The sequence below is a fragment of the Meriones unguiculatus genome, chromosome 7, assembly GCF_030254825.1.
Source record: "Meriones unguiculatus strain TT.TT164.6M chromosome 7, Bangor_MerUng_6.1, whole genome shotgun sequence".
NCBI lineage: Eukaryota > Metazoa > Chordata > Mammalia > Rodentia > Muridae > Meriones > Meriones unguiculatus.
In genome coordinates, this window is record NC_083355.1 from 60,078,870 (window position 1) to 60,095,840 (window position 16,971).

General features: G+C 39.2%; 1 protein-coding gene and 1 pseudogene across 3 annotated transcripts in view; both read right to left on the bottom strand.

Annotated features, from left to right (window-relative positions):
• Positions 1-16,971, bottom strand: part of Baz1a (bromodomain adjacent to zinc finger domain 1A) — an 82,191-nt gene that overhangs the window by 44,936 nt on the left and 20,284 nt on the right. For all 3 annotated transcript variants that reach the window (XM_060387503.1, XM_021655228.2, XM_060387504.1), the window contains 4 exons: positions 13,458-13,601; positions 7,556-7,657; positions 5,236-5,323; positions 2,613-2,747 (listed from right to left, as the gene is read on the bottom strand). In XM_060387503.1, coding sequence (XP_060243486.1) covers positions 2,613-2,747; positions 5,236-5,323; positions 7,556-7,657; positions 13,458-13,601 — 469 coding nt within the window. The remainder of the gene's footprint in view (positions 1-2,612; positions 2,748-5,235; positions 5,324-7,555; positions 7,658-13,457; positions 13,602-16,971) is intronic.
• Positions 13,693-13,790, bottom strand: LOC132655692 (small nucleolar RNA U13; annotated as a pseudogene).

The following is a 16,971-nucleotide window of genomic DNA, read 5'->3' on the forward strand; positions in this document are numbered from 1 at the left end:
ACTATATAAACTCATGCTCTGCCAAGCTCTCCTACCTAGTAAGGAAAACAAAACCCATCAAAAGCCCCCCTGCTGCCCCACCCCCACCCCCAGGACTCAGGTATAGCTCAGTAGTAGAGCTATATACTGCTGAGTATGCAACCCAAAACTCTGAGTTCAAACGCCCAGCACGGAAAAATACAACAACCCCACACAACAATTACACCTTTTTGTAAATACTAAAATGAGATCTGCTTGTAAAATAAAAGTAGGAATCCTAATCACAGTGATAGGTAGAACATGGGTCAATCCCAATACTTACATAAATTAGAAAAGCACCCAACATTTTTAGTACTAGATCAAGAGCCATAAAAATGGCTGGGCGCATTGGCACACACCTGTGATCCTAAGCGCCCAGGGAGGCAGAGGCAGGTAGATCTCTGTGAGTTCAAGGCTAGCCTGGTCTACAAAGCCAGTCTGGGACAGGTAAGGATATATATAGAGAAATCCTGCCTTGGAAAAGCAAAACAATAAAAATTATACATTAGAAAAATAATAACAAATCCTCAAGATTACTTTGTAAATAGATGACTAAGTATAAAATATGAAACACATGTCAGAAGGATTTTTTTCTTTTTTTTTTTTGCCAAATTTTTATTCTATTTTGGAACAGCATTTTTATTGTGTAGCTCCTTGGTTGTCTTAGAACTCTCTATATAGACCAGGATAACCTCAGAGCTGCTGCAATCATCCTGCCTTTGCCTTGTACCATAGCTGGCTTCTTAATATGCATGTATTACTTCATATTATTTGTAATATAAAAAAGCATATATTTTAATATTTAAGTACCTGGCCAGTGCTAAATCATAGTGATAGACAAGGGAGACATAGTTCCTTCCCTCAGGGATAGTTTACCAGGCAAGTCAGAGCCCAGTTTGTTAGATTTTTAAAAAAAACAAAGTTCAATATTCTAAGTAAACATCTTTCAAATCTCAGTATTTGGCTAGATTCTGAAGTAGAAATTTCAAACAGCTGAAAAAAGATAATTACAACTGAACTAGAGCTGGGAAATAAAAGTACTTAATTGGTCCCTAAGTTGAAGGCTATATGGAAGAAGAAACACCTTTCCTCCAGAAGGACTGGAGAGCGGCAAGGGTGTGGAACCAAGGAGGGAGCAACAGAAGAAAGAGGATCTGCCCTACTTTGCTATTTATTTATTTATTTATTTTAACACAAGCAATTCTTTCAATGAACACATAACAAGGGCCTAGAAATGACTAAGATTCTTCAACAAATTACAAATTATACAGAATACCCTCCAAACTGGCATTAGAAGCAGTAGAGCTTGCTTGCAAATTATTATAGCCATCAGCAATCTCTAGGCAATAGAAAAGATGGAGGCAGCATGCATAGGATGAGGGTAAGAGGAAAATAGAAACGTAAAAGGAAAGAGAATCTAGGATCAGGAGACTCCAAATATGTTTCTTCAATTCTGAGAGCTGCACAGATTACTCGTTTGCCCACTTCCACACTCTTCCAGGTGTCCAAGTTAGAAAATGACAATGATCTGATGAAGAAAAACTCTTTTGCTAAAAGAAGTAAACGTAAATTGGGAAATAAGCACAGAATTGACATACTTTTCACCCCACGCTGCCCTTCTCTTTCCACTCTAAAATTTCTTAAGAGATTTATTTACCTTGCATTTTAGGCCCCTCATTACATACCCTGAGTCAGCAGTAGATTGCTATTTGCTTGGACTTAGGCCACCACTTTTTGGTTAAAGTCTATTTTAGTAACTAAACAAGCAAATTGGATATTATTATAGAAAGAATATTAGATCCATTTGATTTACAAATTGCAGCCTGAAGAATACACATTCTGTTCCATATCCCATTAGAATCTGCATCATAGCCTATTAGACCTCTGTCTATTTACAGATCTGCCACATACTAGCACACTCTGCAAACCAATGCCTGCCCTTATAACCGTGTTCAAGTCTCAAGTACCCTATACCTTTTTGCCCTATGCTGAGTGTCTTAGCCACTGTTCTATTGCTGTGAAGAGACACCATGACCAAGACAACTACTGTAAGAGAAAGTATTGAGTTGAGGGCTAGCTTACAGTTGCAGGTTTGGTCCATTATCATCATGGCGGTATGCACGTACAGTCTGGAGCAGCAGCTCAGAGCTCCATCCTGATCCATAGGTACAAAGAGACACACTACGCATTCAAAGTATGATCCTATGGTGGCTATTCTTGTTCAAACCTCAACTTTTCTGTTAAAGTCAGGCCTTTCTTAAAGTCCTCTAGTCAGAATTGTTCTGGATACTTCAGTGTTCTTGCTTATTTCCTGAGTTCTTCATCCTATTTGTTTCTAGTAATTGCCTGTATGCTTATTCCTACCTTGGTATGAATCTGTCTCCCGAGAATGCTTAATCCGCACTGGAAACTTCATAGATCTTAATGCTGAGCAGCTGCCAAGGGAGCATGCACTCAAATTTTCTTACATGAAAAACGAGAGTAACGAGTTCTCTTCTTACAGAGTATAGGGGTGATAGGAACTAAACATCTTCTCGACTGCAAATACTGCTTTATTAACGGTGAAAGGATAGTTTAGCTTTCTCTTTGCCTACCTGACCAAGAGATATTCGTTTGGGAGGTCTTCCTCTTCGTCTGTTAGCAGGACTGAGGATAAATGTAGGTGGATCATCAGGGAAGAAATAAGAAAAATCTTGCTCTGCTATGTTATATGTTGAAAGGGATGATGCCTTAATTAAAAACAGGGTATAGTGAGAATACATTAGTGGACCATATACAATATGTTCAAATGTCATATGACACTATTATTGCTATTAAAGACTAAGCCAAAAAACATTCTTTCATATGCTCTATGTGGTTTATGTGATCCTTTTCTATATTAAAAATAATTCATCAGAAACATACCAGATAGAAAGTTAATTAAAGTTTACTGTGACACATGCCTGTAATCCCAGCATGTGCAAGGCAGGACAAGAAGATCAGGAGCTCACGCTCATTCCTGGCTGCACAGCAGTAGCTTGAAGGTCTGCTTACAGAGATTCAGCCTAACTAGCCAAACACCCTTACCACAGAATATCAACCATGTTTCTACAGACGCTTCAACACTAAAAGCTATTCCAATATAATGTTTTTAAGATTTGTTTTTAATATTGAGGTATGTGTTGTATGTGTGTGGGTATGGGCAAACATAAGGGCAGGTGCTGGAATTTTATATAGGCGGTTATAGGTGCTGAGAACCAAATTCAGGTCCTCTGCAAGAGCAGTAATTAGCTCTTAACAATGAAACATCTCTATAGATAACGTACTCTTATTTTGTTTTGACCAATTTGTCTAAGTAAATATATATTTTTATTTTATTTTTTGAGATAGGAATACACCATGTAGCTCTAACTAGCTTTGACCTGCTATTTAGACCAGCTTGGTCTTGAATTCGGGCATTAACCTGCCTGTGCCACCTAAGTGCTGGAATTATAGATATACACGACCAGGCCTGGCTTGATAATATTCAAGTCATTCACTTGACATGAAGAAACCTCTGTATTTTGTTTTTACTTGGCAGATAATAATAACATATTATTTATGAAACAGAATGTTTCAGTATCCAATAAATATCTTTCTCCTTTGTTTTGTTTTGTTCTGCTTGCTTTTTAGGACAGTCTCTCTGTCAAGTCCAGGCTAATTTGTATACTTACACATACACAATTTGTATACTTACTCAGAAAAGGCCAAAAATAGACTGTACCAATGCTTTCAAGTTTTTATATAACATTAAATTTTCATCATGTCTACTTGCCCAGATCCCACTAGGACACTTATGTATTCTAATAACTTTGAATTCTTTATTGTACCCACTGCAGGTGTTTTCCATCCAGTGCTTGCCCTTAAAAGCTACCTGACAGCATTTTTAACCTGTATTTTCACTGTCAATGCAGTCTCTCAATGGCATTGCAGTTGCTGTTCTCTGCAGCTCTTTAGCACACATACATCAGCACTTGTTTTATTTCATGTACACAGGCATGCAGGACTATTTCTTCAAATGGCTAGCCAAATGTCTTAATTTTATTTTAATAAATAACTTGTTTTGTCCCTAAAAATATAAAATGTCATTTTTAGACATATTTGTCTTTTTTCAGTTCTTTTGTGGTTTACATGCACACACAGTGAGCGTGAACATCGTCCGCACCCGTAGCTGGTTTAGACGAAGGTTTCTAATCTGTTCTTGTGCACATGAGGTGTTCTCGCCTGTGCACGTGTGGACCGGAGTTGACAATGGGTGTCATCTTAGCTTTGAGACAGGGCCTCTTGCTGAACCCCGGTCTTGCCCTTCAGTGAGACCAGGGAGCCAGGGAGTCTTGGAACCCCTGCCTCTACCCCAGAACTGGGGTTACGGACACACGCTGTACACCCAGTTTCCCAGGGTTGCTCAGCGTCTCAGACTTGCCTCAAAACTGTGCTCCTTCTTCCTCTGTCCCTTCAAGCGTTGGGATTACAGGCATAACCCACTATGTCTGATTCTCTATTTTGTATGCTTCTACATTCTAATGTTGATTTAAACAGTTCACATTCAAAACTAATTTTTCCATTTTTGGGTTTTTATTTAACGCACAATGGAAGATCATTAAAATCTTGATTTTCAGGGCTGAGGATGTAGTTCAGTTGCTAATGTGCTTGCTTAGCATAGACGAAGCCCTAAATCTAATGCCCAGCATCACACCTGGATACACATCTATAATACAGCATTTAGGAGGAGGCAGGAGAATCATAGTTCAAGGCCAGCCTCAGATACATACAACTTTATTCTCCGCCTTAACGGTCACAGCAAAATCTAAGCTTAGTATTTGGTCTAGGATGCCTTTGTTTAGTTCTCTTACTTGAGCACTTATTTAGCACTATTCTGAATCCATCTGCTCTCTGAAAGGCAGATTCACGTTGTCAGAAAATAGTTAAGTCACTACACAACTTTTCACTCTCTCCACCTGTTTTCATCTGTTTTGGCTGATCACCTATCTAATAAAGTGGTTTTAAGTAAGCCACTCAGTAATCCTAAAACAGTATCCAATTCAACAATACTTTTAAAAGGTACTAAAAATTAGCTCCCCCCAGATAAAGTGAGAGCTATTTAAGCCATCTTTGAAATATCATTTTATCAATGTTATAAATTTATGTATACATTTGTTATTATTTCCTCCCAATAAATAATTTCACTATTCTCATTACCTTAATTTTAATGACTCCATCTTGTGGTTCACAGTGCTGCTTCAGAAAAAGCTTTAGTTTATCACGAGAAAATAGGTGTTTTCTCCGGCTAACGATGGGGAAGAAGGTAGTATTAGTGCTAGCAATTTAATCTGAGCCCATAATTGCTATAAACACAAAATGTGACTGTTAAACCCAGGAATGGACTTACACAGTGGAGAATGTTCATTCTCCAAAAATACTTAATAGACCTTATTAGAAGCTCCACAGAGGGATTATGCTAGAACTTAGAAAAACCTGAGTGGATCATTATAAAAAAGCCTATTACAAAAACAGCACATGCATTTATTGTTTAAAAACACAGAGAATAAAGTAAATAAGAAAATTGTTTTAAAAATATTCAAAAATTAAAATTAGTAGAAAAATTAAAATAAAATAATTAGCTGTGACACAACATTAACTGAAACATTAACCAGTAAACATGGCTATTGTAAGCAAAACTGAACAGAGATCTTAGCATATTTTAACCCTTTGTATTTAATTTCATACACTATCCAACAAATTAAGAGATAAAAGTTAAAGAGAATTAAAATCAAGTTTCAAACATACAATTTTATTTTTCCCTTTAATTTTCCTCAAAAGCAACAATAGCAGCAACAAGGCTACTACCAATAAAACCAAAACAGTTAAAAAACAAAAGGAAACGCACCAGCACAACAGTCCTGGTAAAATATGAATGTTTTCATTAACTTCAGTGCATGTCTTTCAAATAAAGGTAGAAAGTTTCCTTGTCAATAGGCCTCACTGGGGCATAAGGCAGCGGCCCTCCTCAAACTTGTCTTCGTTTCCTAGTCTTTAAAGGTTTTGCTAAGTTGCTGTCCAGCACTGCGGAGCAGCTGGCAAACAGAAGGTAGTAATTTGCTGACAATGAACAAATTGGTAGAATCTGCATTGTCTGTTATGTGGCTAGTGGCCGCAAATGGGTTTTCTTTTTATAAATATGCTAAAAAAATCAGTTCCTCACTTTTACTAGTTAAATAAGGGCTCAAAACCCATAAGTGACAATTAGTTATCATTGGTCAGTACACAGGACATTTCATTAACAGGAAGTTCTACTTGTTACTGTTTCTCTAGTGTAGCAAGTCTCTTACAGGAGACAGCAAACAAAACAGTACTTTTGAGGCCAACAAGAGCTGTAAGTTAGAAGGCTCAGGCACTTGCTTCCTTGAAGAGAGCCTGGGTTCCCAGTACCCATGTGACAGCCCATAACTCTAACTGCAGATCCAGGAGATCCAATGCCCTCTCTCTGCTCTCTGTGAAGACTAGGCATATCATGCTGGCAAAACATTAATACACATAAAATAAAAATATAAATCGAAAAAGGAAAAAAAAATTAAGAGTTATTTCACTGTTTTATTTTCAAACATAACTTTCTTAACTCTGTAATTCTTTAGCTCATCAATGAAAATGAGGCAAATGAGCAAATGAGGGTATAACCAAAGTCTAGTACAATTATAAAGTAGAAGCCAAAAAGTGAATAGACAAATGAATAATATTAACTAGGAAACGAAACGGTAACTGCTATCTGCACTTTGAACTAGAGACAAAGGAGCAACCATACACTGGATCTCGGTTCCTCGGGGCGTTAAGTCAATAGACAGTAAAACGAGTACTCGGATAACTGCCGTGGAGTCATGTTCCACGCTGTTACACAACACTGACAGCTACAAAGTTCATCCCAGGGAACCACACAATTGATTCTAAAATAAATACTTTAAATTAAAAAATAACACTTTAGGTAAGTTTTGAGTTGGCTAATTGCTGGATGTGTGGCTCACTGGCTAGAGGCTGGGTAGGCCTGCTGGCCATCTTAAACTAATGGTGGGGCCTCCCAAAGAAACCAATCCCACGCCTCACGGTAACTACAGGTGATACATCTGGGCTGGTAACGTAGCTCGGCAGGCCACAGCAGTGGATGCCAAGCTGAGGGACCTCATTTTGATCCTGGAATTCAACATGACAAAGTAACTCCTACAGATAGCCTCTGCTTTCCATGTGTTACTCGGCACGTGCAGGCACATGTGTAAGCGTACACACAAACACAATGTTGAGAAGGTTTTTTGTTTTTGTTTTTAAAGAAAGTGGTACCCCAAGCCGGATGTGGTGGCACACATACTTAATCCCAGCACTCAGGAGGCAGAAGCAGGTGGATCTTTTTTGAGTTCCAGGCCTGGGCTACAAACGGAGGTCCAGGACAGCCAGGGCTGTTACACAGAGAACCGCTGTCTGGAACTGCACCCACCCCCACACCCCTACAGCAATGTCACATGCTGAGTTTTACCTGATTTGTGTTGCTTTAACGACAGCAGACTCATACATTTCCTTTTTAGTGGGCTGCACCTTGTACCTGAATAATAAAGGATCAACTGCATCTTTTTTCTTCCTAAAATGAAGGAAAAGAGCCAAATCAGCTAATTATTTGAAAACGTGACATTATAAACCTTCATTTCCTTGCACATTGTAGTAACAATCTTTTCTTTTTCTTTTGAAAAAGGGTCTCACTATGTAGCTCTAGCTGGCCTTGAACTCACAGAGAACAGCCTGCCTCTGCCTCCTAAGTGCTGGGATTGAAGGTGTGCTCTACTACACCAGCTATAATACAATCTTATGTGGCTTTATTTTAACTAAGATTTTTCTAAGTTAGATACCCTTTCCCATGGTATTAGCCAAAACACAAGCACTATAAGGCCTAATTTAAGAATTTTAATTATTCATCCAATAAAATTTCTATGGGTGAATAAAGTCGCTGGAAATAAATTAGTACTTAGTACTGTTTAGGGTTTTTTTTTTAATTTGTTTATTTGAGACAGGGCATCAGATAATCTGGGCTGGCTTTGAGCTCCTTCCCCTTTTCAATGCAGCACTGCAGGCCTGTGCCCCACTCCCATCTTATGTTTGTTTGGGGAATTGAACACATCTTCGTGCACTCTAGGTTAAGTCTTCTACCAATCCCCAGCCCCTACATCAGAAAATGAGAGGGGAAAATGTTGAAGAAAAATAAACGGAAAATGAGCATACAGGCACATTGCCTATAATCCCAGCACTTGGGAAATACAGGTATGAGGATCAGAAATTCAATGTCATCCTAAACTGCACAGAAAGTTGCAAGCTAACCTAGAAATCTCAAAATGAAAAAAAAAAAAAATAAGGTTATTGGAAATGATTTTAAACTTTCTTCACAGCAGCAAGTTGGGCCTGGTGGTTGAGGCTGAGGCATAAGATCAAGGCTACAAATGGAATCACGGCCATATCTTGTGTAATTTAGTGAAATCCTACCTCAGAAGTAAAAGGGGATGGAAACATAGGTCAGTGGTGGAATACTTGTCTGGTTCCAGCACACACACAAAAGGCAAAGAGGCTACACAGTCAATCCTCGCTCCGACTAACTTCTCAGTGACCTGTAAGGGTGTGCCGACTCATTGACCATTCACTCAGCAGTTGAAAGCCTACAGTATGTCAGGCAAGCAAAAACAAAAACCACATACCCACTGCCTTAGGGGCAGTCGGTGATACTTGATAAATTGACCAGTAGGCCTTCCAGGAAGTTGGTGTGTGTGTGGTATGTGTGGTGGTGACGGTGGGGAACGAGAAGCAACCATGAGTAAATCTCAGAATAAGTTCAGAGGAAGAAAGAATACTAAAAAAACCTGAGGTAAAATAGTGCATATTTAGCACAAGAAGCAGGAACATGAGGAGAAAAAAACATTCATTTGGTCAGAAGCAGTGACAATATCATTAATAAAGCTTTGCTGTAGCCCCTATATAAAACTATTTGGGATAAAATCCTACTTTCTTTCCTTCCTACCTTCCTTTCTTTCTCTTTCTTCTTTCTTTCTTTCCTTTCTTTTTTTTTCCAAGACAAGGTTTCTCTTGTGTAATGTAGCCCTGGCTGTCCTGGATTTGCTTTGTAGACCAGGCTGGCCTCAAACTCATAGAGATCCACCTGCCTCTGTCTCTGCTGGGATTATAGGCATGTACCACTGAGCTTGGCTTCTAGAACCATTTTCTTTCTGAGGAAGCATGATCACCAACCAGAGGCCAACAGAATATGGACTAACCTATCAAATAGAAATATAGTGAGAGAACCAGGCCTGACACCCACAAAGGTCACCAGGAACTAGGCCATAAGTCACCAATTCCAGAAATAAGATCATAAGAGCCCCTACCCAAGGAAGAGCCTGAGGATAACCATAAGAAGGGGCTGGTATCTTAGGGTGGGCGTCTGTGCTGAGCAGCCCACCACCTTGTAGAACATTTAATGGCACAGAAAATACCTAACATTCCTGAATAAATTCATCCATACTTTCCACACCTTACTCATAGTGAGCTGTGAGCATTTCAGTCAACCTTATCAATTTAGTTCAGTTTTCAGAGGCCTCGTGGTTATAGATAAATTTCACATTTGGCTATTGACAGATCGCTAGGCCCACTGTGTAACAATTACACACTGGTCTCACCACCTCTAAAACACAATTCAAATGTTTATCTAACACTATAAATAATAGCCAAGAAGTCAACTTTCATAAAAAGGCTTTCAGATACCTAAGATGAATTAATTCTAAACTCATGGCATTACTTGTATATGTTACAAGAAGGACCCTGGTGTTATCTCCATCCTATTTTAACATCTTAAAGGCCATGAGCCAGGCATGGTGGTACATATTTGTAATTTCAGCACTTGGGAGGCAGCCACAGGAGGGGATCTCTGTGAGTTCCAGGCCAACCAGAGCTACAAAGGGAGTTCCTGTCTTAAAAACAGAAACAAATGAAATAAAGAGTCAAAGAATATGAAGATGTCCAAAGCTTAACTATACACAAATTGTGCTTTGTGATGGGAAGGATTGGCAGGGATTCTTTGAGAAATGTAGTTTAAGAACCATGTGTGCAAGGCTAGATAGAGAGCTCAGGAGTTAAGAACACTGGCTGCACTCTCAGAGAAGCCAGGTTCAAATGCTAGCACCAACGTGGCAGTTCACAGCCATCGGCTCCAGAGAATCAGATGCTCTCTTAAGCATACATGCAGACAAAACACCCCTACATATGAAATAAATAATTTCTAAAAATAAAAAATAAAAAAGCATGTTTGTGTGTATCAGGGGCGGGGTTGCTTAAAAATATTAAGTGATCTGCTCTCCAAAATCTAAAAGCTGATCTACAAAAGAATGTTTGAATGATCAATCTCCTGTCAATGCCCAAACTGATAAGCTAGTATGTTCTGCAGGAATGCAACTCTATAAATACAATTAAATGTTCTCCTTTATAAGAGTTGCCACAGTTATGGTGTCTCCTCGCAGCAATAAAACCCTAAGACAGAAGTTGTACCAGAACTCGGGCATTGCTCTGAAAGGACTGACCGTGCTTTTGTCCGGAGGAATGCAGACCATGGGATTTTGGATTAGAAAAGCATCTGAATGCTTTATGTGGGGCTTAATGGCCCATCTTGGAAGACAGTGGTGCTGAAGGTGATTTAAACTATGGGGACTTGGCTCAAGAAGTTTTAGAGAATTTTAGCATGTGGCCTAGAGACTGTTCTTGTGGTATTTTGGTGAAGAATGTGGCTGCTTTCTGCCCTTGTTCGAAAAGTCTCCCTGAGGCTAAGTTGAAGAGCTACAGATTAAGGAAATCTCAAAACAGCCTAATATGGACTCTGTCATATGGTTACTAGTACTCACTCTTATGAAGATCTAGAATGAAAAGAAGCAAGCTCAGCAAAAGGAGCACAGGAAGTGGAGCGTAGCTAAGTCTTGTGTTCAAGGAGACAAACAGATTAAAGAAAGCCCAACATTACATGGAAGAAAGGAGTGGCGACTTCAAGGAAGGCCCCGTCCAGCTATGCTTCCAGCTTATGAAAGCAGTTAAAGAAAAGCTAGCTGCACATCTTTTATTCCAGCACCAGAAGACAGATCTTGGAGTCTGAGGACAGCCTGGTCTACAGAGTTCTAGGATAGCCAAGTGAAGAAAACCATCAACTATTAATTGATTGATTGAATGAATGAATGAATGAATATGGGTGCTTTGTCTGCATGTACAACTGCACACCAGAAGAGGGCATTGAATCCCATTATAGATGGCTATGAGCCACCACGTAGGTGCTTTGAATTGCTTGGAACTGAACCCAAGTTTTCTGGAAGAGCAGCCAGCGACTTCTTAATAACTGATCCATTTCTCCAGCCCCAGAATGCAATTTTAAAATGATGTGGCATTCGGTTTTGCAACAGGCAATCAATATGTTCCCCCAAAACATTTAACATTCTATTTTAAAACCCCAATAATCAGAACCTTTTAAAAAATTTCTAAAAAATAAAAAATTTTTGCAATTTAAAAATAGGTAACAGAGGAGTCGGGGGTGTGGTCCAGAGCACAGATATGTTCAGCGTGTGCAAAGCCCCAGGTTCAATCCTAGAGTAAGAAAGGAAAAACGGAAAAAAAAGAATAATGGGCAAAAAAATGGACATTTCTCCAAAGAAAGAAGATATACAAGTGACCAATAAACAATATTTTAAATAAAATTATGGCGAGGATAATCACATCATCATTAGAAATTCCAATCAAAACAGCAGGTGTCACTTTACACTTTGCTTGGATGGGCATGATTTTTAAAAGAGAAAAGATTAAGGGCTGACAAAGATGCAGCAAAATCATAAGGCTTGCAAACTGCTAGGTGAGAACATAAAATGACACAGCAGTTGAGAAACACAGCCAGAACTACATAGTGAGACCCTGTCTCAAAAAAAAAAGTTCTAAATATTATATCAGAAGAAAAAAATATCTGTAAAAAGTGTTAGCCAAAATAACATAGATTTTAAAATTCAATAAGGAAATAGACAACTCAATTTAAGTATGTCAAGACCCGAACAGACACCTCTCCAATGATACCACACAGATGGACGAGAAGATGTTCTACGTCAATTGTAACTAGGAAAGAGAAAACAGAAACAGGACCAGGACCCAGTGAGAACACCTGGCACAGCAAGGATGCAGAGCAGAGCCCCTCTCACTGGTGAGGAAATGCAAGTCGTCTGGCTGCCTGGAAGACTGGAGCTGAGTCTAGGAGATGGGAGCTAGCACAGGGGGAGGGGCTTGCTGTACAAGGGCGAAGGCCTGCATTTGGCCCCAACACCCACATAGCACAGCGAGATATGGTGGCCTGCACTTGTAGTCCCAGTGCTGGGGAGGCAAGGCAGGGCAAGCCTCCACGGCTCTCTGCCCAGTGAGAATAAGACAGATGACATGTCCTCTGGCCTCCAAACATCGTGTGAACAAACATCCGCACAGACATACAGATACAGCGTACCATATGTACTTACAAAATGAATTTTAAAAAAAATTAGCAACAAAAAAAACCTAAACACATTCTTTTGTGATCTAGCATTTATCCTCCTTAATATTTACCCAAATGTGCAAAAAGCTTGCATCTACACAGAAGCCTGCCATATATGTTCATATCAGATTTTATTTGAAATTGCCAACACATAGAAGCAACAAAAATGTCCTTCAGGAGGGAAGTAAAAATAGTGCATAAAGACTATAGTGTATAAAGACTTTTTTACACTTTTCTACACCCAGAACCCACATGGAAGGAAAAACTAGCTCCCATGTACCCTGTGACCTCCATGTATGCTCTAGTACATATGCACTGACACACCTAAACCAAATAAATGTAATCATTGAAGATAATGCAGTGTTATTCCATGCGAAAAGGAAACGAGCTATAAAGCTCATATCAAAGAAACATGGTGAGAACGTAAGTGCATAGACTCTAGTGAAAGAAGCCAGTCTGGAAAGGGTGCTCTGGAATGGGTAAAAGTATGGAAACAACAGCAGAGTGAGTGGGTGCCAGGAGCCGCAGAGAGATGGAAATCCATCTTAGTGAGAGGTCAGGCTGAAGCGCTAGGTTCAACCACCAGCACCACAAGAAACAAACTGTTTTGCTTTTGTTTTTTCAAGACAGGGTCTCATTATGTAGCCCAAAGGTGTGCTGGGATGGGGGTGGAGGGGCAGTTGTTCTTAAGCAGCTAATTAGAGAGTTAACTAGGTTTACATCTTTAAAATTCTAACATCTGTTATTTGAAATATTTTTTATGGATAGTAACCTCAGTCTGTCTGGAAAAGGAGAGGCAAGAAAGAAAAACATATTTCAGTGGATGACCACCAATCTGAGAGCTGAAGTAGAAGCTACTTACCCATGCTGAAAAGAGCCGCCTTGTGTTTCCGAATCATCACTGTCACTGATGACAATAGTCTCTCCATCAACACTGCCCACATGTCCATTAGCAAAGCCATTTTGGTGTAATGGAGGGAGGACTTCCAAGATTCTGCACTGCAGTCTGAAACAATCACAAAATGCAAGTCATAAGACATTTTACAACTCAACATTTCCCAAGTCTGTTATTCTGAATAACTCATTACTTATTTTCATGTCAGATGAGTAATGTGCCCATGTTGTAACAAGGTCTGAATAAGACACATCTTACCAGCAATCGAAGACAAAATTCATTCATAAACTACAGTAGGATGTTTTGAAGACTGGCTGACTAAATAATTCAATTAAAAAGGAAACTTGACATCTAGTTGAAAACCCGATTGGCCAGGATTCTTGGGCTGGTGGTATGGCTCAGCCGGTACAGTGCTGCCAGCATAACTGGGCCCAATCCTCAGTCCTACACGTAAGAACAGTAACAACAGCATGGCTTCTGGGTGAAGCTGTCCACTGACTTCACATGTGCATGTGGCATGGACAAAGGGACACAAACACACACACACATTTGTACACACACGCACATAAAAGCTAAAATACAGAAACAACTCAAATGTCCATCAACTGCTAGATAACTATTATTTAGGAAACAATAACAATAACAACAACAAAAAAAACGAAGTGGACATTGAGTCTCATGGCCATAATCCCATCTCCAGGAAAATGAAGCACAGAAGGCTGAGTTTAATGCTCGCCTGAGCTACATACAGATAATCTGTCTCAAAAGGAACCGCAATATGGATGAATCTTGAAACATTATGCTAAATGACAAGGTTAGGCACAAAATACAACAAAATGCAGGACTCTGCTTCGACTGGTTTCCAGAATGAGAAAATCCACAGAGAAAAGAAACAGATGAGCAGAAGCCAGGAAGGAGAAGGGTGTAGTGGAAACAGGTGATGATTGCGACTACACACAGGTTTCTTTCTAGGTGTTGAAAGTTCTCTAAAATTAGACTGTGGTGATGGTTGTAAAACAGTTCAGATAGGCTAACTTTATGACAAGTAAAATCTATACTCAAGTTCCTAAAATATTAACATGTAGGGCTGGAGAGATGGGCCAGTGGTTAAGAGCACTTGCTATTCTTCTAAAAAAACTGGGGTTCAAGTCCCAGCACTTACAGGTCAGCTCACAACCATCTGTAACATGGTGCACAGACAGGAATGTAGGGAAAATACCCATATACATAAAATAAAACATGCAAACCAGAAACGTGGAACATAGTACTTTAAGAAGCAACAGCAAGCAATGGAGGAATTATACCTACTATCCTTCTACAACTCTCAGGCAGTCTAGGGGAGGTCTTACTAAGAATAACCTAAGCATATAAATTTCTAGCAATGAGCTAAATCTCTGTTCTTTGAGAAAAAGATGGGTCCATGTTAGATACTGTGCCATTCATTTGACTGTCTCATTCAATGAACAAGGCTGTGCATGGTGTGTGTGCGTGTGTGTACTGGTTTGTGTCAGCATTCATAGGACTATTTATTTGCCAGCTCTTCTCCTAGAAATAATGATAATAAACAAGTAAATGAATGAATGGATAAATGAATAAATAATAAAAAAATAAATTTGGAGAGATGGTTCATCAGCTAACAGTGCACACTGCTCTTCCAGTAGAACCAGGCTCAGTTCCCAGCACTGGCACCAGCTGGGTACCTATAACTCAAGTTCCAGAGGGACCCAACACCTCTGCGCTCTGCACAAACCTGCATGCATGTACGCAAACCCACATACACTCATAATTTAAAATGATAAAAAGTAAATAAACCTTTTAAAAGAACTGGGAAAATGGCTCAGTAGTTAAGAGCACTTACTGCTCTTGCAGAGGTCCTGAGTTCAATTCCAACACCCACATCAGGAGGCTCACAGCTGCCAGTAATTCCAGCTTCAAAGAGATCCAACACCTGTGGCTTCCTCAGGCATCTGCACTCATCTGTACGCACACAAAAACATGCATGCACGCACACACACAATTCTTTAAAAACTTTAAAATCTTAAATCACTGAGCCATCTCAATGGTTAGGAACAATTGCTGCTCCTGCAGAGGACTGGAGGTCAGTGCCCAGGATCCACATTGCAGCTTAACACTAGTTCCTAGGAATCTCATGCATGCAGTGGCCATGAGCACATACAGGCAACCATGCATAAACATAGTAAATAAATATTTTTAAAAATTGAAGAACAGAAAGTACTTCCTGACTCATTCTATAAAATCTGAGATAGAGTAAATACATGAAGAATTCTTACAACTGAAAGAAAAACAATGTTTTTTTAAAAAATTAGTAGGTCTGAGTAGACACTTCTCCAGAGAAGATATAAATGACAAAGAACAAAAAAAGATACTTGTCTCATCTGTAAAGCACAGAATCAAAATCACAGCAACAGACCATATCCAGTGAGGGTGCATTTATCTCAAAAGCAAAGTCTAACATAGAAACTAACAAGTATTAGTAAGACTGTAGAGAAATAAGAACTGATTCAGGCCAGGTGCAGGGGCACACGCCTTTAATCCTAGCACTCAGGTGGATCTCTGTGAGTTCAAGGCCAGCCTGGTCTATAAAGTGAGTCCAGGCCAGCCAAGGCTACACAGAGAAACCCTGTTTTGGGGGTGGGGAGAGAACTGACACCCGGGACTGTTACGGGAAACAGCATTTCCATTTCCTCACCAAAGTCAAACAGAATTATCATATAACCCATCAACTCCACTTAAAAAAATTAACAAAAATTGAAAAAAAAGAATTTAGACACTTAAACAGTGTTGCCAGCAGAAGAAACATGAAATCAACCAAAGAGTCCACAGACAGATGAACGGATAAACAAAGTGGATATATAAACACAACAGAGCATTCTGATATAAAAAGAATGACATTCTAACAACTCTACAATACAAAGAAGTTTATAAAATAAGCAAGTTCAAAAAGACAAAATAGAAAAAAAAGGTTACCTGGGGCCAGAGGAAAGGTAGAAGGGAAGTTATTGCCTAATGAATACAGAGTTTCTGTTTGGAATGATGAAAATGTTCTGGAAATAGTGGTGATGGTTATACAACACTGAACACCACTGAATTTCACAATAAAAATGTTTAAAATGGTAATATATTTTTACACAACAACAAATGAAATGAGCTACTGTCCTAACAGAAAAGCCTAGGAACACACCCACGTTGCCAGCAAATCAAAATGATGTCTAAATATCTGCAAGCTGATAGAAATAAAGCAAAGTTTCTGAAGAGGAAAGGAAAAACTGCAAGAAGTCTTATCAAAGCTTGCTATGTAGTGGTATAGTCTACTGATGAGACTCTGGAATCTCAAGTAGTATTTGTTTCAGAAAATTGAAAATTGAAAATTAGCTTAACAGCCATGACCTAAAAAGTGGCAATCTCTAGCACCTCAAGAGATCTATTACTTACTCATTTAAGGGATAAGAGACAAGTTGAT